At 39.4% G+C, this 25997-nt stretch overlaps 1 protein-coding gene across 3 annotated transcripts; it reads left to right on the forward strand.

Moving 5' to 3' along the window:
- The first annotated feature begins 14 nt into the window (after positions 1–14).
- On the forward strand, positions 15–19776 carry LOC144194744 (src substrate cortactin-like). Of its 3 annotated transcripts, none has more exons than XM_077714016.1 (15): positions 15–112; positions 792–917; positions 991–1064; positions 1596–1725; positions 3660–3770; positions 5147–5201; positions 5928–6038; positions 6185–6295; positions 7151–7261; positions 9273–9328; positions 9413–9482; positions 13102–13340; positions 14310–14430; positions 15236–15304; positions 18589–19776. In XM_077714016.1, exons 2-15 carry the CDS (start codon positions 834–836, stop codon positions 18723–18725), a joined length of 1479 nt encoding a protein of 492 aa, XP_077570142.1. In that variant the 5' UTR covers positions 15–112; positions 792–833; the 3' UTR covers positions 18726–19776. The 3 variants fall into 3 exon arrangements, with proteins under 3 accessions (XP_077570142.1, XP_077570140.1, XP_077570141.1); XM_077714014.1 differs by having other exon boundaries at positions 26–168; XM_077714015.1 differs by having other exon boundaries at positions 53–178.
- Positions 19777–25997: the final 6221 nt, after the last annotated feature.

Genomic DNA, 25997 nt, shown 5'->3' on the forward strand with positions numbered 1-25997 from the left:
AATAAAAACGCCCATTTTGCAACGTCATCGCGCCTGAGAACGGGATAAGTGGGAGGACAGGAAGATCCCAAAGCGAGCGTTCCTTCCTATCTATGAGAAGGACGAGAACACAGTGCGTAATATTTGCCTGGACGCCCGAATAACTGGATTCTGGACCGAGTTCTATCGGTAGGGGACGGTGAGCGTGGAATTATTCGATTGATTAGAAAATGTCTTCACCCAGCCGACTCGTTCATCTCAGTTTGTGTGCTAGCCTAAGCAGCTAACTGAGTGGAATTCTGTAGCAGGAAATACCGCAGACACACAATTCCGCAACTCCACATAAAACACATTTCAGAGCTGCGAGTCAAAACGTTCACTATTCAATAACAGATCTATATAAGGGCACGCAAAATTCACATCTCACTGTCAGTGTCACGACATAAGCATTTGGGAATTTGTACAATTTTTAAATTCGTAACAAATGACAAAAAATCCGTGTCAAAAGTACCTAGCGAACATTTCAGGCAACACGGCGAAATATTTCGTCAACGTCGGCAGAAATGTGAATTATACTTTAAATTCAGTTTGCGAAACTGACACACATTATGGGTTAATTTGGGATTTGAAAAAGGGTGTGGTGGTTTTGTGAAGCTATGTATCCAACACTGTTTCCTGGTCAGTGCGAGCTCATCGACTTAGCATTATCTGGAACTACATTTCTTCATGTAGTAGATGGGATGTATATATATATATATGTATATATCTAATACAGGATGAATATATTTGTAATATTCTCTGTTTTTTCATAGAGTGCAGTACATTCCTGTGTGTTTGACAAGGGTTCACTAAAGATGTGGAAGGCAGCAGCAGGGCAGTCAGTCAAGATGACTATAGATGATGGTGGTGATGACTGGGAAACTGACCCTGATTTTGAGGTTTTTTGGAATACAACACAACTGTTTGTTTTATGTTACAATATTCATTTCTTCTTTTTTTCCTTTTTTTCAGAACGATGTATCCGAGAAGGAGCAGCGTTGGGGGGCCAAGACAGTCGCTGGTTCAGGACATCAGGAACACATAAAGTGAGAGTCTTTTTCGTTTTCACACGATCTACCAATTCTCTTATTAGAATAGTATCCACTATGATGCAATGCTCGCAGTAATGATTAGCTCATGATATGATAATACAACCAACAATAAAAATCAATCTATGAAAATGTTGAAGTCCACCGCCGTAATGACAGAAAAGGCGAGAATGCCAAAGTATTGACATAGATCAGTTGGGGAAATGGGCATTGAGCTGCTACTATTCTCTATAGCAGTGGTGTCCAAACTATGGCCCACCTTTATTCATCTGCAGCAAGTACTGAAAATATCATCGAATATGGGTGACGCAGTGATGGAGTGCTTAGCGGGAGATTTCTTGTGTTCAAAACAAACATTTATACAATATGGAAAAGTAGTAAAAACATCTTTGTACACTGCCACTTGAGTAATTGAAATTTTGATATAAACCTGTTGGTTCATATATAAAATAGAGGCGCCATTTTTTCAAAATGGTTTCCAAAATATTGTGTAATTTCACCTGATCAATATTTTGCCATACCTCCTAGTATCCACCATCTGCGTGAAACCGTGTCAACAGAGCACACAAGTTTGAAACAGCAGGAGCTCAACAACATGCCCAAGGCCTCACATGGATATGGAGGAAAATTTGGGGTGCAGCAGGACCGCATGGACAAGGTAGAGGTGGAGGATGGGAGGTGGGTGGAGGGGTGGTCGTGTGCTGACAGCTTTTGGCTTTATCGACTTAGTGTGTGAACGCCCATGATCTAAATTCTAGCTCTAGAAAGTATGCAGTAGTACCTTGAGATATGAGCTTAAATCGTTCCGGGACCCAGCTCGTATGTCAATTCACTCGTATCTCAAATCAATTTTTCCCATATAAAATACCAAATAAATACAAATGAATCCGTTCCCACCCACACCTAAAAATAGAATATTTCAATGGAAAAACATGTTTTTAATTGTTCAAATTCACCACCTGCAATCACAAAGAAAACACATTTCTATCTAGTGGTTATGATCTGCAATAAAATGTGACATTTTTGTACAGTACTGTATGAAGTTCTTACCTTTTGAGACTGATGGTAGTGAATAACGGCAATATTTGCGGCGGAGAAGAGAGAAAGGGCAGGAGAGAGACTTGACGGCAACACGTTCAGCTCGTGACACTACGTAACATAACATAAACTTTAAATTGAACTTGGATGTACTTCGCTAGAACTATACATACACTTAAAAATGTGTCTAAACTTGTGCTATAATGGAGGCAAAAGTGTTTATGTATTCCGTCACAGCTTTTGAGCCGGAACTAGCTGCTTCACCGTACCTCATAACCGAGTGTATCCCACGTTCGTTTTTCAAAGTTATCAAACCAGCCATGACTTGCTTTGAAGGTTTCCACTGGTGCCTAAGTCTCCCCTTTCTCAGCTCTTGCTTTACTTTCAAGTCCTTGTAGATTCCGCCAGCCGTTTCTCATTTATCCATATTAAAAGAAGCCTTCTTCTCGTCATGAATATCACTGCACAGCTTGAAAAGCACCACCTAGCAGCAGCATCGCATGCTTGTATGTCCAATTTTTTGTCTCGTATCTCAGGGCAAAAATTTGCTCTAAATTTTCCTCGTATGTTAAATGTCTTGTATGTTGGGACACTCGTATGTCAAGGTATTACTGTATTAGAAAGTTCAATCGTTTCTTGGCTGAGGTTAATAGCTTCATCCACTGATAGATAACCCATTGGAAACTTCGTTCCATCGTTTCACATGATTTACCTGGCAAGCGATCGGTGTTCTGTACAAGCAAAGCAGCATGAATCTGATGAGTGAGCAATGCTTCATTGTGTGCATGTGGAGTTTTGATGAGTCAGATGTTGCCACTGCTAACAACTTCCTCTTAATTTGTAGTACAGTGGGGCCTCTACTTACGAAAATAATTTGTTAAAGAAGTGGTTTTGTAACTTGAATTTTTCACAAGTAATTATATATCTCATGTAAATGTCATAAGTTACCTTAATTACTCCGTAAACCCTTTAGCAATGTTATAAGTATACCAATTCTGTATAAAGAATGAGAGAGACTAAAAAAGAGAAAACATTATTTAGCCATTAGTATTAATAAGACATGCAAAGACTTTCTATTAGGGTGGAAGAGCAAATATCTTTCAAAGAAAAGTTGGTGGTGTGTGAGTGAGGAGGCAAACTGAGAAAATGTTATAATTATATCCATGGAATGACGATTGTCTTTGACATCTTGTCATATTTTTTCTAAATGTACAAGGAATGCGTACACCAGACATGAGGCAGCACAACTCGTGTACATTTTCATAATATAGCACACTTATTCTTTTAACACACCCGAGCAATAAATAATAGAAAAAGGGATGGGAACTCTATGATGCCAATTTCAAAATAAAATGCAGGCGGCTACATCGTTTCGGGAATGTTTGAAGGTTTGATACTTAGCGTTTGGTCACTTGAATTTGTTCAGTATCCGGAGACAACATTTTCACATTAAGGCATTTCTTAACCTGAAATTTTTATGCAGAGACATTCGTAAGTGGACGTATCACTGTACTTTGTTTTTGTGTTCTGATAATGTCTTTGTGTTTTGAACAGTCTGCTGTAGGACATGAATACCAGAGCAAGCTTTCAAAACACTGCTCCCAAACTGATAATGCCAAGGGCTTCGGGGGGAAGTTTGGAGTTCAAGCTGATCGTGTCGACCAGGTATTTTCTGTTTCTAACACGATTGGTATCGAATTGATTTCTGTTAATTAGAGGTAAGATCTTAAGCCCGAACAGGACCCGACCCGAATTTCCAAAATGTCAATCATTACCTCGGGTTCTAAAACCTTCTAAAAAGTTTTTAAAATTGTCTATTAAAATCATGTGTGGATACTAAACTAAGGAATACTTGTAAATAGTTTAACTACTAAACAGGAGCCACAGAGCCACAGCATGTTCTGCGCACGTCACATGAACGCTGCCCTCTTAATAGTCTTCCCTTCCGCAAGTGCATCGATTTTGACTTGGAGCCGGGAGTTAAGGATAAACTAAAGACAGGAGAACTGAAAAGACAAACACCCACCAGTAACGCTGAGGTTCGGAAAAGCTTCAAATTGATTGTTGAATAAGTCACAGAAACATGCGTTGGCTTTGCTGAATGTAGTCAATGTTCCGCTTTTCTTTCATACGCGATCAGAAAGATTGGCACCTCGATGCTGAGTAGGTATTAAAACAACTAGCAACAGAGATGATCGTCAAACATCTTTTATTATATAAAAAAAATTAAAAGTTCATACATTCTTGTTTAACTTATATTTCATTACAAAAGACAGGTTTTTATTTGTACAAAAAAATAAATTAAATAAATTAAATAAATCTCCTGACTTGGGTTGGGAGTCCCGAGTCCTCACAAATAAAATATGACATTTCGGATTCGTTTCGGGCTCGGGCCTGCAAATCAAGTTAATTGCTTGGGCTGGGCCGAAAATTAATACCCGCGGGACTGGTCACGTCGGGCCGGATTATTCCGGCCTAATCTTACCTCTACTAATAATATATAAATATATGTATAGAGAAAAAAAATTATCTTGCTGAGTTCATAATTATTGTTGTCTAGCTGCAACACTGAAGTGCGTTTGAATCCATGCGTGCGTATTACAGAGTTTAACAAAAAAAAATATACAAATAGAGTAGTATTGTCATTTTACGGTGCTGGCAAATTGGTCCTGTAAGTGCTTTAAAAGGGTTTGAATTTGGCCATGAAAAATGTAGACGAACACTGATTCTAGTTCTTCTGGTATTTAAATCTTCTCTGTGATCCATCACCCCAGTAGTGGCGCAACGATGTGTGATTATGTATTTCACCATGTTGCTGCGAATCTCTCAGGCTGGATCCCCTGTCCAACACCTGTATATGGCGTCCACGTCCCTACTTGTGTCTAGTGTGCTGCTTTGAGGTGTTTTTTTTCTCTGTACCTGTTATTCCTTTTCCTTCAAAGAGGAGTGCAAAGAGCTTCACCAACTTTGTCTGGCTTTTATTATTCTTCGTCTGCCATTATTACTTTGCTGACCAAATTTTTCTAATTATTTTCTTGTAGTCGGCGGTTGGGTTTGAGTATGCTGGGAAGACGGAGAAACATGCTTCACAGAAAGGTAACCAGATGGGCTTTAACCGGCACATTGCATGCTTCGGCCAGCCTCATTTATCAGTTTATTCATCCACTCTCTTTGTTTACCGTACATTGTACTGCGTGAACTGCACCAGAGGTTGAAAGGAAGGACCCAAATTTCTTTATCATTTAGCATGCAACCAAAGGTTTCCCTTTGTGTGCCCCTTTCCTCTACATCAAATTGTTCATCGACGAGTGACTATAGAAGAGCAGCTTCCTCATCTAATTCACTACCAGAGACGTATAACAATGTTGTTTACGACTGATCTTAACTCAAGAAGATATAATAGTTCTGTGTTCATGTAGCTGTAGAACACAGTATTCTGTGATGTTTAAACGAAGGCGATAAGTAATCCACATTTAGAATCCATGGCATCATTTTGTGGTCGCTTGTTGGAATTTATCCTCTATTTTGATCAAAACAGAAAAGCAGCCTTTGAATTTTCAGAAAGTGATGACTAATTAAAAACAATATCCCAAATTTAAAATCAAAATTGTGTGCAAGAAATATTGTTTGTCTAATTGTGCCCTGCAATGAACCATTTCAAGGTGTAGCCTGTCTACCATCCATAATAATCTGGGATAGGTTGCAGCGTCACTGTGACTCTCATGAGGATAAGTCGTATGAATAATGAGTGTATGAATGTGACTGATGCTGCTGTTCTGCATCATGCTGACCATGAAACGATTCTATTTGCTCTCTGTGCAGACTACAATGCTGGATTTGGAGGGAAATATGGTGTACAGGCAGATCGTGTTGACCAGAGTGCAGTGGGTTTTGATTACCAAGGAAAAACTGAGAAACATGAGTCCCAGAAGGGTTTGTTTTCATTCAAGTCAAACTTCAACATAGCCATGTTCCAACTATAACAATAACATTCAACACTTCCTTAAAATGTAGGCCCCAAGTGTCACACCATTTTAATTGGTCTGTTTTTTCCCTTCTATCCCTTCTGCCATTGGCAGATTATAGTAAGGGTTTTGGTGGGAAATTTGGCGTGGAGACCGACAAAGTGGATAAGAGTGCTGTGGGCTTTGAATACCAGGGCAAAACCGAGAGACACGAGTCACAGAAAGGTTGGTAACGTTGCGCAAATTTGACACTAGCCAATTTCATATTGTCTGTATACTAACATTTAAGCCATTTGACCCAATCTATATTTTGCCATCCTGCTTGAAAAAGTAATTTCAAAAAGAGATAACCTAAAAACGGGAAGCCTGAATGCCGTGTTATTGCAATGCTGACATAGAATCCATTAAATTTTCTGTGAATTTAATGACGCGTGTAATTTTGCAATTTAATCCATAGAGAATATTTAAATTAATTTTTTAAATGTTTTTACAGAATACATTTTGGGTATTTGAGTCAGTTATGTGACACATTAAGAATGCGGGACAATTGATGCGAAAGATTATTTTCAGTCTTTCAATGATTAGTACTTTTTTTTTTTTTTTTTAATCAAGCTTTAAAATTCAGATTTAGTAGATCTATTCCTTGCTGCAAAGGGCATTGCTAATGTCTTATTTTGTGTGCCTAGATAATTTGTGTCCAGACTTGTCCGGGTGCTGAAGCACGGCACAAGAAAAATCCTGTAGCGGCTTGTCTGACATATTTTTAAAATATTTTACTGTCGTAGTAGGCAGGTATAGACTGTGGTTTCACCGTACTATGAAAATAAGGAAATGCTTTTGGGAACCTTTTATATTTATTTATTGACATTATTCGTTGGACCAGCGCTAGGGGCAGTATTTTCTGATTGTCCGGTCATTTTAACATTTTCTGTAAACTCCTATCATTGGTAATGTACAATAACTTACAACTTGTCAAATGAACTTCTCTTTTGCCTTTTAACTCATTCAGTACCAGTAAAATTCCACTTGAACCACTTTTTGATGAGTGGAAACGTGTTGACATCGTCTGTGTTTCTCCAGACTATGTTAAAGGTTTTGGAGGCAAATTTGGAGTGCAGACAGACCGTCAGGATAAATCTGCTCTGGGATGGGACCACCAGGAGAAAGTGCAACTTCATGAGTCCCAGAAAGGTACTATATTTTTTATTTAAAAATTGCGATGACTTCGTAGTCTGCGTTCAGGACTGCTGCATGATCATACATATCTATATCTGGACCAATGGATGGATAAAATAAACTAAATTCAGCCCACCATGTTGATATATTTAATGAAATGATCAAAGACACTTTCTACTTTAAACAAATACCGGTGGAAACTACTATCAATTCACAAAGGTGGGTATAAAATTACATTTTATAAATAAAAAAAATGCAATTTGAAGGTTTTTTCTTTGCATGAATATATCTCATCGGTAATCAAGCCCCCAGTTGAACAATTACATCCTCAATTGCATCTGACTTTCATGTCACCCTTTGGCTGTGACCAATAGTCTTTTAAAGGAAAATTGTTTCCTCAATAAAATCTAAAAGGAGAACTAAGAAAGTGAAATGGGTTGTTTGGTGTATGTTATGTCACTTTCAGTGACTCGGGCACATCGTGTCATTCACTAATACATAGTAGTGGCGCGCAAAATGAAGCCTGCTGAACCGCTGGGGTATTGTTTCAGCTCGAGGTTCATTACTCGATGCTTCATTCACAGCTTAAAGAATAGTATATGAAATCTTGAAATGCTTTTAAACCTGTTAAGAATAGTTCTTGATTTCATTCGATACTTCCTTATTTGTTGGGTAAGCTGGGTTGCTGGAAGTACAGCCAGCCCTAGGCCACGAGGAAGCCCAATTCCCCCTGTATAAATCGTGTGATGTGCGTAGCAATGAGCACAATTATGGCAAATATTTATAAATAAATAAAATACAACCAGTAGTTAATTCAAGAATGCATGATCTCATTAGCAATGTCAGGACTAAATGTTATTCAACTTTCCATCACTCGATTGTGTATCAATCTTGTAAGGTTAGCCATTGCTTGCCATCTCTTTGTTTGTGCATACTCTGTGTTTGTGTGTTATGGTACAGACCATAAGTGTGGGTTTGGAGGGCTATATGGTATAGAGGTGGAGAGGCAGGACCAAAGAGCCCTGAGCTATGACTACAAAGAGAATCTTGCCAAGCATGGCTCACAAAAGGGCACAAATCACTTCCTTAATACCTGCAACTTTTGCTTCCCATTTTGGAACCATCAACTGGTCCTTTGTGCATCAAATGTGCTTCTGCCTGATTCAATCTTAAATTTGGTTTGGCGAAACAAATTTTGGAAATATTCAAAAATCCTTGCTATATATTTTATTGCTGACCATAAGGAATTAATATTTTGTTTTCCGTTGAACAACGATTCTTTCATTTGATTGAGTCAGTGCATGCTTGCCAACCCCACACTACTAAATACATTAACGCAAAAGGACATTCTTTAAATTTGAAACCTTTATAGGTCCCTCGAAAATTTAAATCATTAAGATTTGTTTTTCAAGTGAAAATCTCATTCCTCAAACTTTACGTATGAAATATAATGTATATGGCCACTAATGGAACATTGTTTGTGTCTATTCTACTATACATTCTATTGTTTCTCTCTCCTGCAATTTCAATCACTGGTACGATGATTATATCTTTATTTTGGCTCAGTGCACAACTTTGTATTAAACTTGGTTTGGTGTATACCCTGCATTTTTATTGATGCTGATCAATGAGACGAGAAACATGGCTTAGCTTCAGTTTGCAGCATATTCAAAATGACTGAGTTCCAACACTCCTGGATTTGAAGATTGCCCTTCCAACTGCATAGCATTTTTCTGTTCTTCCTTTCCACAGGTTTGCATATGTCCGTCAGCCAGTTGTTTTGATCCAGATTTTGTTCTGTTGGTCAAATTAATTCAACCTAAGTCTAGTTGAAACTCTTGCAAAATGACATTGACTACTTTGAATGGAAAAGATGATCATGCAATCAAATTGTTAATGCTCTGACCGTAGTGGGTGTTTAGCTGTACAGAAAACTGGAATTTGCAAAACATACTTGGATCCCCCTCTGTGGCCGAACTGACTCTTCACAATAAATATTGCCATTTAACCTTTTCTCCTCCCTCAGATTACGCGAAAGGTTTTGGAGGGAAATTTGGTGTCCAGAATGACCGGATGGACAAGGTAGATACTATAATTCTAGTATATATTGTTGTGTGCACTTTTTGGTACTGTCCAGTACATGTTTCATTTGTTTCCCCCTGACAGAGTGCTGGTACGTTTGAAGATGTTGAGAAGCCCAAATCTTCTTACCAGAAAGTCAAACCTGTGGAGGCTGGTGAGCATACCCTCGTAATTTTCCTGTCTGACAATCCACTGCCCAAGTATTTTCCACTCAATCATACGAGTTTCATTTGTTCATTAATTCAGAAGTGTGAAACCATGAGAATTAGCTGTTGACAGATAAGAGGGGTGACTAAGTTAATCGGGGCAAAACCTGATAATTCATTCATTTTCCATGCTGATTATCCTCACGAGGGTAGCCGTGGTGCTGGAGCCTATCCCAGTAACTGCGGGGTACACCCTGAATTGGTTGCCAACCAACCGCACGGCACAACGACACAAACAACCATTCATGCACACACTTTTATGTATAGACAATTTAGAGAGTTCAATCAGCCTACTGTGCATGATTTGAGTGTTTTATGTGGGAGGCAAACTGTAGTAAGCTGGAGAAAACTCACATGGAGAACATGAAAAACTCTATATACACACACACACACACACACACACACACACACACACACACACACACACACACACCAGCCAGGGCCAAAGATTCAACCTTTAAACTGAGGGCCATGTGCTAACCACCCTTTCTTTGTGCCACACTACATAAAATATTAGAAATTCATTTGAAATGTATGTATCTGTGAATCAAAAACACGGTTGGAAATAAAATGGATATTCAATTTACTCATTAATCAAATAGTGTTCCCTCGGTTATCGCGGTTAATGGGTACCGGGACCACCCGCGATAAGTGAATTTCCGCGAAGTAGGGATTCCCCTTCAAAAATGCTTAATTTGAATTTAATTCCAATTTTTTTTTTATATTTAAAAAAATATATATATTTTTTTTTACCCCCCTGTATACAGTACACCATACAGATTACGGGTAGAGTGAAATTCATGTTATAACAAAAAAACCTGTAAAATATGTTGTTTCAATGTAATATTTGTATTTTTTTTTTCCCCCCAAAAAAATCCGCGAAGCTCTGAGTCCGCGGTAGCTGAACTGCGAAGTAGCGGGGGAACACTGTAATAGTATATTTGGTTGAGGTTGTGTCATTTACTGACCAATCTTGTGTGGCATGTTTGGTCCCACTTTGTAGTGCCTGAGAGGATTTAAGAAGACCATACTGCATTCAATGTAATTTCTATCTTAAATACTTTTAAATTTATTTTACACTACCCACCCCCCAAAAAACAATTAAACATGAACATATTTAGGAAAAAACACACTCATTCTTGATTATCTTACCGTACATTTTCATTATGATCCACAACAAATGACTTTGGTCAGATGAACAAGTCATATTTGACCAATAATTTCTATATTAAATCTAGAACGCTGAAAACGCCTAGTGCCCTGGTGTCCGAGTGGTTGAGGTGATGTGCGGCATGCAAAATTCACTCGACACAAAACTTAAAAGGCACTATCCTTCTCTCTTTATATTATGCGGAGTGTTATTCATCTCCGGTGAAATTTACATTCTTCTGCGCAGTTTTATCCCTGTAAATGTTAATATTTTGAATTTTAAAAAAACGATGTACTAAAGTCGTGAATGTTTATGCTGCAAAGTGGTGAAGAATGACAGTACAGTGGTACGACATATGAGCACCCCGACATACGAGCAATTTGAGATACAGGTAAAATTTCGAGCAAATAATTATCTCCAGATACGAGAAAGCCAGGTGGCCAAGACATGAGCGTCTGTTTATGATTTGAGCGCAGTCTTTTTTGCCGCTTCTCTTTCATGTATAACAGGTATCTACGAGCACTGGGCGGAGCGCTGCATTGTTTTCAGTGATTTTGTTCCGTCACTCACACGAAATACGGAGCGATTGCTAATACGAGGTATATATCTCTTCTCGTTGGCTGCTCAAAAGAACATCAGGGGCACTAGCTTTCTCCCCGCAACTCCCTCGTGTAATGTCTCTGGTCGCAACTCCCTCTTTGTAATGTCTCTGCGAGCACTGGGTGGAGCGTTGTATTTTTTCAAGTGTGTATGTATTTTTTGGTTGGGTAACTATCAATAAGGCAAACAAAATAAATAAAATGTTTATTTTATGTCAAATTATTTGTACAGTTCAAATCTAACTCCAAGTCTCTACTTTTGATGAAGCTATAGAATGCTTTTTAACCGCATCTCTTTTGTATATGTAGAGCACTGGGCGGAGCGTTGCATTTTTTTTCATTGTTTTTTTTTTCCGTTACTCAGCGCAAAATACGGAGCGATCGCTAATACGAGGAGCATATATTACTTCTCATTGGCAAGTGGTCCTGCGTTATCCTATTGTGAGGACATTTGTGTGCATCATTTTTGGAATATTTTGAAGGGCAAACAGCCCATCGATAGTGAAAGTCAGGGTGGAGGCGGGGCAAATACTAGAGCCAACCCGAGAGAAGAAAGGTATCAAACTTTAATACAAAATTACAATTAAGTTTAGTATAAGGTTGAATTGAAATTATTTTTGAGTGTGTCTGCATCGTAATCCAAGTTAATTTTAATTTGTTTATGTTATGAAACGAGCGTGTTGCCGTGGAAAAAGCGCCCTCTACGCCCCTCTCTTTGTCCGTCCCGCTGTCTCTCCCCCTTCGAAATCCGTATAATTTTAGTACTATTAAACACATTTTAATAATATCAAACCACTAGTTATGTCTTACTTTGTTAGTAGATGACGAGTTACAACAAATAAAACACTTACCAATCCAATATCCTGTTTTTGGTGTTTTTCAGAGGGTTGGAACAAATTAATTTGTTTTTAGATCATTTCACTAGGAAACGTTTGTTCGAGTTACGAGAATATCAACATACTAGCTCAGTCCCGGAACGAAATAAGCTCGTGTCTCGAGGTACCACTGTATTAGGTTTCAGGCAAGGCCCCTTGTAAGTCTTGTAAGGATAAGTGGTACAGAAAATGGATGAATACATAAATGAAAGAAAAAACATTTACCATTCTGCCCATTAATACATGAAAATCATTATTCAACTTCATTCATTCATTTTCTGAAACACTTTATGCTCACTAGCGTCGCAGGGGCTGCTGGAGCCTACTCCAGCTGACTTCGGCCCAAAGCTGGGGGACACCCTGTATCGGTGGCCAGTGATCTTGGGGCACAAGCACACAGACTACCATTCACACTTACACCCATACATAGGGGCAATTTAGCGTCCAATCAACCTATCATACATGTCGTTGTGGAGGAAACTGGATTATCTGGAGAATACCCACGCAGGCCTGGGGAGAACATGCAAACTCCACACAGGTGGACCAACCTGGGCTTGACCCCAGATTTGATCCCTTTCACGGTTTTGTGTTGAGTGAATTTTGCATGGCACACTTCACCTCAACCACTCTGACACCAGGGCACTAAGTGTTTTCAGCAATCTAAATTTAATATAGAAATAATCGGTCAAATATGACTTGTTCATCTGACCAAAGTCATTTGTTGTGGATCATAATGAAGATGTCAGGCAAGATTATAGAGAATGAGGCCGACATGCTAACCACCAAGCCGCCGGCTTGCCTTCAGTTGGATAGAATGATGGATAAATGAGTTTGATAGATGGCAACACTGGAAAATGCTAGATGGCGAGTTGATAAATTGTGACCAAATCGTTTTCAAAACGTCTTCCCTGACCTAATTTCTACAATGTTTCCTCTCATCCAGCTGGCAGCAGCACAGGAAGTATTAAGGCCCAATTTGAGAATATTGCCAGGCAGAAGGAAGAAGAAGACAGAAGAAGAGCTGAAGATGAGCGAGCACGCCGTCAAGCCAAAGAGAGACAGGAGCAGGAGGAGGCGCGAAGTCGAATGGAAATGCAGGCCAAAACTCCCTCTCCGGTTCCTGTTGTGGCGAGTCCCAGCCCAACTCCAGTTGAGCAGCCTGCCTTTTCTTCAAGATACGAGGTGAGCTTCAGAGTACATCGTCAAGCTCTTGTTTATTATCATGAATGATTAACTTTGAATTGTATCTAATTCATCTACTGCCAAAAATTTTCCCCCTGATGTTGCAATGATCTTGCAGTTTGTATCACAGAGAAATGTATCTTAGACAGCCTTCTCAAGTCAGTTATATTTTAACGGAATGCGATAGAAGTTATAAATAAAATGACAAGGAAACTGATTATTTGAATTTAAAGTCAGACATGTGGTACTGAACTGATTTCAATAGATTGGACTTAGACTGGGCCACAACCCATTGTCGTTTTATTTGTAAAAAATTGAGATTGAATTTTCGTACCTAGAGGCATGACTAATTCATTAATTCATTTTTTGAGCCGCTTTATTCTCATTAGGGTCACTGGGGGTGCTGGAGCCTGTCACAGCCGACTTCGGGCCTGAGGCGGGGGACGGCGTAAATCGGTGGCCAGCCGATCGCAGGGCACGAGGAGACGGACAATCATTCACACTTGTACTCGCATAGGGGCAATTTAGATTGTCCAGTCAACCTACCATGCATGTTTTTAGAATGTGGGAGGTACCTGGAGAAAACCTACACAGGCCCAGGGAGAACAGGCATACTCTACATTGATTGACCGACCTGGGTACGAACCCAGGACTCCAGAGCTGTGAGGCCAACATGCTAACCACTCATACCCGAGCCGCTCGCCTCTTATACATACTTATTCTAATATTTTTAGTACAAATACAATAATTATGGTCCGTTTCAATCCAAATTTACTGTTTTTTTTTCCTGCCATCAAGATGAGTGATGAGCACCTGCCACATTTTCAATTTCTAAACAGAAATTAGGAAATAAGTTCACAGAGGGCCGGTGTGGGTGTAGATTTTCATCCATCTGAACAATATGACTGACACCTTTGCTTTGCAAAACATACTGTCTGCAACTAAAACTATACCGTTTTATCTTTTTAGAATCGAGATGATGCAATCTATGATGCTGCTGATGAGAATGGAGGACAACAATATGAGCAGGAACAACAGAGTGGTGGTCACTTTGAAGAACCAGAGGTGCCTTATCAGACCCCTGCTGAAGGTAAAAAAAAATTGGTTTTAATTTTATGAGGGAAAATCTCTTAGCTCATATTACCTTCGTGTTCCCCGCGTACAAGATACTGTTGCTACTGTCATGCTGTAACCATAAAATCAATGCCAGGGAAGCATATTTGTTAGTGGTTTGTTTTGAATCAATTCCAATCGCACAACAAAAGTTTACAGGTTGCCAGTTAAATCTGAGAAACCGCATGAGCTCTATTTTAATAGTCCCAAGCACAACATTGTGGCCTGGTTATGGTTTCATACTGTCAGTTAACTTTTACACATTTGTTTAGTATTAGTTAAGTGGGAGGATTATTGTTCGGAAATCAAATGAGCTATTATCCTCTTCATGGTGATAGAATCTGGCCAGATATAACATTTGATGAGTGACTACAACTTTAACCAGTTTCAATAATATTCTTGCCTCTACATGCAAGTTAAGCAGGACAGGTCACAACTGAGTCTCCATTGATAACTTAATCTTAACTTGAACATGTCTGCTTATTTATTTCCGTCCGGTCCCGGTATTAACTCAAGGAATAGTATTGGACGCTCCACTTTTCAGGTTTTTATTTGTTAAATTTGGAAATATCCAATAAATTCCATTCGACTTCACAATTTTGTGTCCCAATTATTTTAGATTTTTGACAAAAAATAATTTTATATTGTAGCCTGAAATGTGGCGAAAGGTTCAAGGGCCGATTGCTTTCACAAGGCACTGTAGTTGCATTTTTCGTAGCCAAGAAATATCTTATTACTTCCCAAAATTGGCGTCTTTGACGAGTGATGATTTCTTTTTGCAGAGGAGCAACACTACGAGATTGGCGAGGACCCCGGGGTAACAGCGGTGGCACTCTATGACTACCAAGCAGGTTAGAGCACATACAATAATACCCAGTGGCGGACCGTGCATTTCACACCTAGGCCTTCAGTTGTCTTGCGTCTGAATCAATCCAACCCTCAATAATTATTTTCTGGCTATAAAACCTTTACTGTAGCTATAGCTGCGATACATCCTCGTAAAATTGAAATACAGTCATACATCTACTTAAAAAATGAATTGGTTCCACAACTTTTTTGTAACTTAAAAAGTCTGAAGTAGTTTTATATGTAAATTCTCAAATTCGTTGCATGGTTATCACTCTCTAAAATAAAACATATGGGAACAAGAGCAAGCTACCAAAGATACAACATAGAGATAGTACACAAACATGAATACACATTTAATAAACACAACATTAAGAATTCAAACAAACGCATTCATCAACAACAAGCATAATCTTTTTTGGATTTCATTGAAATGTAATTTTACACCATTTTGTAAGTCACTACTGGTTCTTACCTGCTTCTGCAGTGCTGAATGACGAACATTTTAGAAAAAAAAATACAAAGATGATAACCTTTGAGGACTCAAAGTGGGCATGACTCATGAACAAATTTTCAGGATTTTTTTTCCAGGAAGTTGGAAAGTTTGTTTCTCCCCCGTTTATTTTCTCCCTGATTTGTCCAGTTGCAATGGTGGTTCTGCCTCCCAGTTGAATTCCTTGTGTATTACCGAGCGTTGCATTTAGTCATGTCTCCGTTTTGGTGCACATCGACCAACTAACTCGTCAACGTCCTTATTACTGACAACACCCCGCAGCACAATTTAACCCACCGAAGGCTGCCGTTCAAGTCGAGGTAGTCGGCTACAGCTTCCCCAAGCATAAATAAGTTAAAGCAGACAATGTGTTGAAGAAAATGAACGGTTGTTGTGAGACAGCCAATGACAGCGTCAAGGTGGAATGAGCTTTTAAATCGAGACTAAATGAATCTTTTTTCCTCAAGAAGATTTCAATGACTCTGTTGTACAGATTATCCGTACGTTTCAGTTCCATCAAAAAGTTCTGTTCTATCGCCATCGAAGCTAATGCTTAAAGTCGAGCATGTCCTGTTGTATTCTGGCATAATTTTTTATTCGATTTAGGGCTGTGGCGTACAAACCCTTTTCCCGGTTGTGACAGGCTTGCTAGCTTCGGACCTTTTCCTACGACTGCGAGAAGGCAATCACGTATCCCTACGCCTGCGAGGCTTTGGTGTCCCCAAACCAAATTCTGATTGGTTAAAGCAACAGTGTTACCGAACGACGCTTGTTTAATGCAGCAGAGCCAGCGGAACTAATTCTAAAGGCCTTGAGGCAGATTTCTGACCCTGGCAACAAATAATGGCTGAAATGTGGTTAAATGCTTCAATATGAAAACACAAAACTGGAAGCAGTGCAACCAGGGGGAAAGCAATGAAAGGAACCGAACAGACAATTTTGAATTATTCAATAAGTATTGATGGACAAAATATAATATATGATTCAGATATTTCTTAGGTCAGCAGAGAAAGCCTTGAAAGCCCTGACGGTGCACCACTGCTAGCCAATCATAGTTCGGGAAAATGTTGACGTTTCCTTAGCCTGCAAAAAGGCTTTGGTGTAGCCAACTCGAAATCTGATTCGGTAAAGCAAGTATTATCAACACTTATTTTATGTTAGGCCTCGCAGAACTGATTGTGAAGGCTTCCAGTTAGATTTCTGACCCTGACAACAAATAATGGCTGTGATTGGTCATATCAGTGTTTCCCAACCAGTGTGCCGCGGCGATGTAAAGTCTCTTACTTTTTTATCTATTATAGGGAGAAAAAGTCCAAAATTAGAAGAAGGTTAAAAAACGCTGCATGAATTATTTTAACATTAGTCGAACTGAAAGCTGTTTGGGGTCTGCAGGCATCAACTTTGATGACATTAGATTGGTGTGACATTTTTTTTATTATAATACTGAATATAATAAAACTTTGATGGGGACCACTTTATAATCTAAATATCAGCGACATAGTTTTAAATTAGAACATTTTCAGCTAGTGGTGTGCCTTGGAATTTTTTTCAATGCAAAAAGTTTGCCGCAGCTCAAAAAGGTTGGTAAACACTGAGTCAAATGCTTAAATATGGAAACACACATCTGGAAGCAGCTGCAACAGCTCTCGCAACTATGGCAAGCAGCCCCTGACTCTATTTCCAGTGCGCGGTGAATGCAGAGAGATATAAAACAGCGTTTCAATTTGTTTGAGCTCGATCTAGCACATTAATTCTATGTTCGCTGTCCTTCCCAGTGGAAGTCTCAACTGTGGTTGGGGCTTTCAGGCAGAAATTACTTACTCGATTAATGACGACTTTGGTGAGACGGAGACGTGCGTGTTCGATGCCGCATTCGCCCACTTATTCAACATCAGTTATTATGCTATTGCTGTGTCACAAAAATACTAATACTGTAACCTCGGAGAAAATTTAAAAAAAAAAGTTGTTGATTCATGTTGGGAGTGAAAGGAGTTGTCAGAGAGTTGATTTGTAATCTATTAATAAAGTTTGGCTGACCGATCTAACTGTTTTGTTGACATTCCCTTTAGCGCAGCAGCATCTAGTGGATGCATAATGTAACCCCAGCCTCTACTTTAGACCAGTATAATGCGATGCGGTAGACCAGTGTAATGCAGAGCGGCAGTGCGCCTTGCAATGTGATGCGCCTTTATATATGGAAAAATTAAAACGTGTCATTCATTGAAGGTGCGGTGCACCTTATAGTCATGAAAATATGGTACACCCTCATAAACCAAATTATGAACAACTTTTTTTCATGCTAAGTCATATGAAAGTTTTGAGGGAGGTAAAAGATCCTTTTTGTTGATAATGGGTTATTGCAGTGGTCTCGAACCGGTTCCACATAGGGCCGCAGTGGGTCCTGGTTTTTGTTCCAACCAATCCAGTGCCGACATTTTAACCAATCAGGTGTCTTTAAAATAAGTAGCACCTGACTCTAATTAACTGATTGCACTTGCAAAAGGTATCCTTGTTGAGTTGGAATGAAAACCTGCACCCACTGCGGCCCTTTGAGGACCGGTTTGAGACCACTGGGTTATTGTATTGCATCACAAATAGATTTTCTGTTGACCTCTTGTATGAGTTTGTCCTCTTTGCACATATATCCAAAATTATTGTTTATTAATATAAAATTAAAACCAACAGTGCCTCTGTTGACATCATTGTAGAAGTAGTGTTTTACTGTTGGATTTTATTTTACAATTGCAGTATTTTGAGTATAGTCTTATTTGTTAACAATTTAAATTTCCATTTTAGCTGGTGAAGACGAGATCTCTTTTGACCCTGATGACATCATCACCAACATTGAGATGATCGACGAAGGCTGGTGGCGCGGTGTTTGCAGAGGAGCTTACGGCCTTTTCCCTGCCAATTATGTTGAAGTACGGCAGTGATGTCAGTGCTCAATAAGGAGAGGATATTGATTTGGTTCCTTTTATTGCTTTGGTCTGCTTTCTCTCCTTTCATTTTTATCAGTACATCAACACTGCAAAATGACAAAGGTCTTCTACATCTGCCTTATTTTGCACCTATTACCATCACACCTCTACCGGTGACAGGACACCAATCATAGAATCACTCCAACACCTAGTAAATGGAAGAAAAAACTTAGGCCTCAGAAATATCAAAGTTTAGCTGTTTTGGTCACAGATAACTTCACACAGCTTGATCCCTTCAGCATGAAAATGTATGTACAGATAAAAAGGTACCACTTCTATTAGGGTTATTTTGACAAAAATCCAGGGTGTTGATAAGGGTTTTAAATGTGTTCACAATTTAAAAGGGACCACTTGGTAGGGAAGACCCCCTTAGAAGACCAAAACTTTGTACAGTGTGCTTTCTTTGCCATTGACCAATATCCAATGCTAGATCATTTTTGGTCGTCTTTTAAAAACAAAATCTTTGCATAAAGAATTGCTTATCAATTCAAGGTGATCATTTGGTATGCGTAAACATATTTCATTTTCAAGCTATAGAAAAATATATGGGGCCATTGATGTTGATGCTAATTTAAGCACATTGTAAAACTTTACACATTACACTACATGTTATTTTTGAAAACTTGAATCATGAATGGATATCAGTTAAAATTAGTTAGGTGACGGTAAATTTGAGAATATATTTTCACTCGGACTTCATATCTGAGGGAAAGGATCTTTAAAATTGATGTGTTTAAATTCTTGAGTTTCATGCTATTGTGTTATCCCTTGTCATGGCTTAATGTGTTTTATGAGGGTGTGCCCATGGGAAAAAAAAAAACAAAATAGTTAGCTGCAGTGGTGACATTATAGCTAATTGTTATGAAACGACACAGTATATCTCTTAACTGACTGATTGTTGGTCATGTACCGTAAATAGGTGTGAGTGCTTCTGTCTGTGTTCGCACACGGCATTTCTTTTCCATTTTTTGGGGTTTTATAATAATAAAGTGTCCTTTCAAATAAATTATTTTGTATCTGTATTTCTGTCTTGTTAAATCATATCACCTATTTTTTTCCAATAAACTATATAAACTACACAATGGATCTCCTTAAAGCTTAAAGTATTTTAATAAAGGAGGGGGACTTTGTGTGTTCATACACAATGAATGGTGTTGCGACAGTAGGATCATTAACACTCCCTGCCCCCTGGATTTAGAGCTGTTGGTGGTATGGTGCAGGCCCTTCTATCTACCTAGGGTGCTAACAGTTGCTAACGTTAGCACGGCACTTAGCCTCCTGCTAACGACTAAACAAACAGAAGCTTGACAGCCCCGATGGAGTCTTTAGTGTCACTGGTGACTTCAACAAAGCGTGTTTAAATGTCCAGGTGACCAAACGTCCAGTGACCAAAGTCTGGGCGACCAAACGTCCGGGCGACCAAAAGTCAGGGCGACCAAACGTCCGAGTACCCAGCCACGCTACCCTTCTCGATGTCACTATTTCTCCGTGTTCCAGTTTGGTTCCGTTTTCGTTTCACAAGTCCTTGTTGTTTTGTAAGGTCCCTTCTGAGTTATAGAAGTTGTTGTTATGAGCACACATTGCCTCGTCCTCACCTGCTTCCCCACGACTGGGTCCTAATCCTTTCTACCACGGCGAAGTCGTCTCGCATGGATGTAACACTAACCAATGTTTTTGGCATCACAAGTTCATCTCTCGTATCGTATCTTCCAATGCTCTTCCGGAAGGTTCCCCATAGTTGTCTATTTATTCATATAAATCTATAACCATGAAAACAAATAACTAAATGATCTTCTTGATTTCAGATGGGAAGTTCGGGGTTGTATTCCTAGGGGTCATTACAATTACATTTTTGCGCTTTAAATCTATTTTCACGTTAAAAAATAACAATTGTCTCACGCTAAGCGCCAATATAATTTTTGCCCAATTATTGAAATATATTTGGATCAATATCTTACAGGGCGGCCCGGTGGTGAGAGTGGTTAGCGTGACTGCCTCACAGCTCTGGGGTCAAGTACAGGTTGCTACACTTGTGTGGAGTTTGCATGTTCTCTCCGGGCCTGCGTGTGTTTCCTCCGGGTACTCCGGTTTCCACCTATTTTCCAAAAACATGCATGGTTGGCTGATTGGAGACACTAAATTGCCCCTAGGTGTAAGTGTGAGCGTGAATGGTTGTTTTACTCCTTGTCTCCTGCGATTGGCTGGTCACCAATTCAGGGTGCCCCCCCTCAATGTCAGAACTCAAATTTAAAGGTAGCCAAGTGTGGTAAATTTCCTTGAAATGAGTTGCACACCGATTTTCCCTTGTAAATTTGCTAGATATTAAAAACCCAACTTAGATACATATACATAAATATATTTATTTACGAGACAAGTATATTTCTGCCACAAAAAAATTATATTATCCAGGCGCTGATTGAAACAATTGGGTTATACTCCCAATTCCGCCAGAGAGCAGACCACATTAGGGGGCTCAATATGTATGTCATTTGCAATCTACCAGTTGATCGCCAAGGTACTATTGGTAGATCGTGTGACAAGAAGATTTGGTCCATCGACTGGAAAAAAGGTGTATAAGAATATTTTATATAGGACTTGAAATAGGAAACAGCACTATTGTGAGTGAGACTAGGCACAATTAATGCCTGGCTACACCATGTTGGGTAATGGTGGCATCAGGTACATCAGCATGCATACTGCAGAACTTTGTCAGTTGCCCAGAAAATAAAGGTAGATCGCACGAGATTGGCCCCTTGAGATTGATCTTGGAGCAAAAAAGTTTGACCACCTACGGACTCTAGACCAGTGGTCCCCAACCACCGGTCCGTGGCCTGTGCGTGTCCGTGAGCTACCTCGTGCTGGGCCGTCAGAGTAAAAAATAAAAACGTTTTCAATCTCCCTCCCCCACTTGAAATGACAAAAGTTCTTATAATAATGTTAGGTTCATGAATAATTATACTTTAATATAATTCTAAAACAATACAATTGGGACAGCTAATTCAATTATATATATTTAATTAAATAGGCATCTTTGATGAAAAAATGAAAAAGCCTAGTAGTCATCATACCCTCAGCAGCGTATGACGAAATTGTATAGTGCTTCTCCACAAGTTCGTCTTCCCAGGCCAGACACATTTATGACATTTATTTATGACATATTCATACTTGTTAGCTCTCCGCCTTGAGCGCCATTTTCCGGCGACTGCAAGTTGCCTCACCGATGCCAACAAGAATAAGATGGATCACTTACCTCTCAGTCTTTATACTTACCCTCCCTCAGTCAGCCTGTTGATCTGCGCCAAACGACCTTCCTGTTTCTTCAATTCGACTTGACTTAATTTCATAGTAGGGATATGTGTAGTCGTCACGTCACGTGTTGCTGCAGGTTCAGAGACCTGATGGCAGTTGGGAAGAAGCTGTCCTTGAGCCTGTTTGTCCGTGCTTTGTAGGACCTGTAGCGTCTGCCAGATGGAAGCAACTGGAACAGGCCGTGTCCAGGGTGGTATGGGTCTCCAACAATGGACCCGGCTCTTCTGAGGTATCGGGGGTTGGCAATGTCTTCTAGCGATGGCAGAGAGCAGCCGACGATCTTCTGGGCAGTGTTTATCACCCTCTGTATGGCTTTTTTTGTCTGCTGCCGTGCTTGCGGTATACCACACTGTAATGCCGTAAGTCAGGATGCTCTCCACAGTGGCTCTGTAGAAGGTTGCCAGAAGCTTGGTGTCCAATTTGTCCCTTCTCAGTACCCTGTCCCTTCTCAGTACCCTAATGATGATATTCTTGCAAGAAAGAATTACATTCTGACATCGTCCTCGTCACAAATAATTCTGCCAGCGGTAACTTCTCCTGCCCATTCAAGGCCATAAATAAAAAAAATTACAAGGTTATTGATTAATCCAATTGCGTAAGCTAAAACAACACCTGTAACAATGATCGCATATCAGGAATTCAATGATAACATTTAAGGTTGGAACTCAAAAACAACATCATTGGAAATTAAACAAACAAGCCTCCATTCGGCAAAACAATTCCATAACCAGGTGAAAAGAGCGTCACGAATTACGGCAATATGAGAGCAATCACTAAGTTTTGTTGGATAGCGATCACGCGGCATCAGCAATTTCTTAAGCGTCCTTCTAGGTCTGCATTCTGGGATAAAGGTCAGTCCTATCTAAAAGTAAACAGTCCTCGTAAGGAGGACTCTTTGACATGTTACGATCCGAATTTGCCCCAGACAAATTGAAGCTCATACAAAAATGATTAAATACATACATATATAATAGTATTACAGAATTAATCCAACAAATAATACTAATAACAAATAATTGTTATTATGCTTGGGATTTTTCTTTTTTTTGGCGTCGTGGGTGTCGTTCGTGCACGGACCCGACTCCCACACTATTTTGTCGCAAGATGTCTCCCTTCCATTAGCCGATCCACAAGAAAATAGAAACAGTTTCACTGGTCTGCGGTGAGAAAAAAGTTGGGGACCGCTACTCTAGACCATAATATTACTATTTTAAACCTCAATGGTGTGCTGCACCTCAGGGTTTTCAGATTCTAAAGACAGTTTGCAACCCAATCATACCGTAAATATATAATCCACCCAGTTTGGTGGGTTGCGCCCAATATCTCAACACTGTTGCACTCATGCACTCGCCTTACAACAAGCAGCTGGAGGCGCAATCTGAGCTGGTACCATGCCTCTAGAGCTGCTTGCAGTCGTGGGCCGAGTTAAATGTTCTTTTGGCAAAGGTTGGATGTTTCTGCTGAGCTCCAGTGGCACTGAATGTTTTTTTCAAGATTTTTTTCGGTTTTTATTGCAATATATATATCATTTAAGTGGGTTTGGACTAAAGCTGGTTTGCAATAAAAACTGAGCAAATCTCTCATCTCATTTTCTGACCGCTTTATCCTCATTAGGGTCGCGGGGGGTGCTGGAGCCGATTGCAGGCCACAAGGAGACGGGCAACCATGCACACTCACACCCATACCTAGGGGCAATTCAGAGTGTCCATTCAGCCTACCATGCATGTTTTTGGAAAGTGGGAGGAAACCGGACTACCCGGCAGAAACCCATGCAGGTCCAGCTGGGGAGATCATGCAAACTCTACACAGATGGATCTTCACTGGATGACAGCCCCCTTCTGATACAGCACAATAGCAGTTAGACCAGTCTTTAAATACAATTTAGCTGTCTGTTCTGCATGAAAAATGTATTCCACATAGTTTTGTGTCCTTCCGCCTCACTACACTTTTGTTAGTAAATTCAATTTTCTGAATGAACTAAAAAAAAGCCCTGTGGTATTATTTAAATTTGTACCTTGAACAATATTTTTCTTCAGTAACAATAATCATCCTCTCAATAATCAATTTGTTGTCTTACCGTATTCATCTCCAAAAGGGAACGTTGCAATTATTTCCAAGCCTTCTTAGGCCACTGTGATTCCACCACCATACAAACAAGAAAGTGAAAAGACAACAACACTAGTGCCATGTTATATTTATTTCTTACAGTGACTTTTGCTTGCCATACAAGAATTTTTGAGGACTTTTGGGCGGTAAGGAATGAAGAGTGCACTTAAAAGAAAATTCTCTTCTATTCATTTCAGCAATTAGTTTACTCTAGGGTGATTTTTTTTTTGAAGCACAAAATTACAGCAACATAGAAAAACATGAACACAAGTCTTTTACACAAATTGCCCAAAATATCTTAATCTGTAGAAAGACAAAGAATAAAACCTAATCTTGTAACCAAAATAAGTTAGGAAAAAGACAGAAAGATTTACCCAAATGTTGACCAATGGGACTAATGGGAGCAGATTTAAAAGGTGGAGTGGAAGTGGCTTTTGTGAGCCACTTTTGTCCTCGACATGGTTGGTGACACTTTAAAAGATTCCTTCTATATCTACTCAGCGCTAGATTTTCACAAAGAACACTGTTTATTGAGCTGTTGTCCCACTGTGTGCAAATAACTGTCACCGCAACTAAAGTTTTCTGGGTGAATTTATTTAAGTGTACATTTCTTTACTAAGGTGTATGCAGACATATACCAAAAATGTACATATTTGCCCCCTGACAATACACAAATTGCTTCCTTGATTCAGGAAAATCAGGGATTTACAGAAAATGTCAGATAGGCAAGTAGCGGTCAGAAGATACCTGGTTCTAGTAGTCACTTGATTGGCCGACATCTGAAATCTACCACATGAGTAGACTGTATCTCAGCAAAAGTTCATTGAAATACAGACAAGTAAGCATAACGTGATATGTCACTTTGTAATGGGAAAAGAAAACACAACAAAGGAGATTAATTCTGAATAAATATTGCTTCTTACATAAACCATGAATCTAATTAGAATATCAAGTTTTATCTATATATATGTATATATACATATATAGAGTTGTGGTCAAAGGGTTACATACATTTGTGAAGAACATAATGTCATGACTCTCTTGAGTTTCCAGTTATTTCTACAACTCAGATTTTTCTCTGATAGGGTGATTGCAACAGATACTTCTTTGTCACAAAAAACAATCATGAAGTTTGGTTCTTTTATGACTTTATTATGGGTTAACAGAAAAAGGGATCAAATCTACTGGGTCAAAAATATACATACAGCAACACGAATTAGCAATTTTGGTGACTTAGAAAGTTGTGTCAGTGAAATGAGCCTCATAGCATGGCCTCTTAACTTCTTTATTATGAGTGACTACAGCTGGTGAATTCTCTGGGGCCATTCAAATAGGATGCAAACACCCACAAACATTATAATGGGAAAGTCAAAGGAGCTCAGCATGGATCTGAGAAAGCAAATCCTTGACTTGAACAAGTCAGAAAAGTCACTTGGAGCCATTTCAAAGCAGCTGCAGGTCCCAAGAGCAACAGTGCAAACAATTGTTTGTAAGTATAAAGTGCATGGCACTGTTTTGTCACTGCCACGATCAGGAAGAAAATTCAAGCTATCATATGCTGCTGAGAGACAATTGGTCAGGAGGGTGAAGATTGAAACGAGAATCACCAAAAAGAAAATCAGCCAAGAATTATAAGATGCTGGAACACAGGTGTCAGTGTCCACAGTCAAGCGTGTTTGCATCTCCATGGACTGAGAGGCTGGTGTGCAAGAAGGAAGCCCTTGCTCCAAAAGCGGCACCTTAAGCTTCGTCTGAAGTTTGCTGCTGATCACATGGACAAAATAAGACCTTCTGGTGGAAAGTTCTGTGATC

Source organism: Stigmatopora nigra, chromosome 3 (genome assembly GCF_051989575.1).
Source record: "Stigmatopora nigra isolate UIUO_SnigA chromosome 3, RoL_Snig_1.1, whole genome shotgun sequence".
Classification (NCBI taxonomy): Eukaryota; Metazoa; Chordata; class Actinopteri; order Syngnathiformes; family Syngnathidae; genus Stigmatopora; species Stigmatopora nigra.

Bases quoted from the DNA above. Each gene is read 5' to 3' on its own strand.
- LOC144194744 (XM_077714016.1), top strand. From the start codon at position 834: ATGTGGAAGGCAGCAGCAGGGCAGTCAGTCAAGATGACTATAGATGAT. The intron at 6,296-7,150 runs GTTGGTAACGTT...GTGTTTCTCCAG, and splicing joins GAGACACGAGTCACAGAAAG to ACTATGTTAAAGGTTTTGGA. The intron at 13,341-14,309 runs GTGAGCTTCAGA...TTATCTTTTTAG, and splicing joins CCTTTTCTTCAAGATACGAG to AATCGAGATGATGCAATCTA.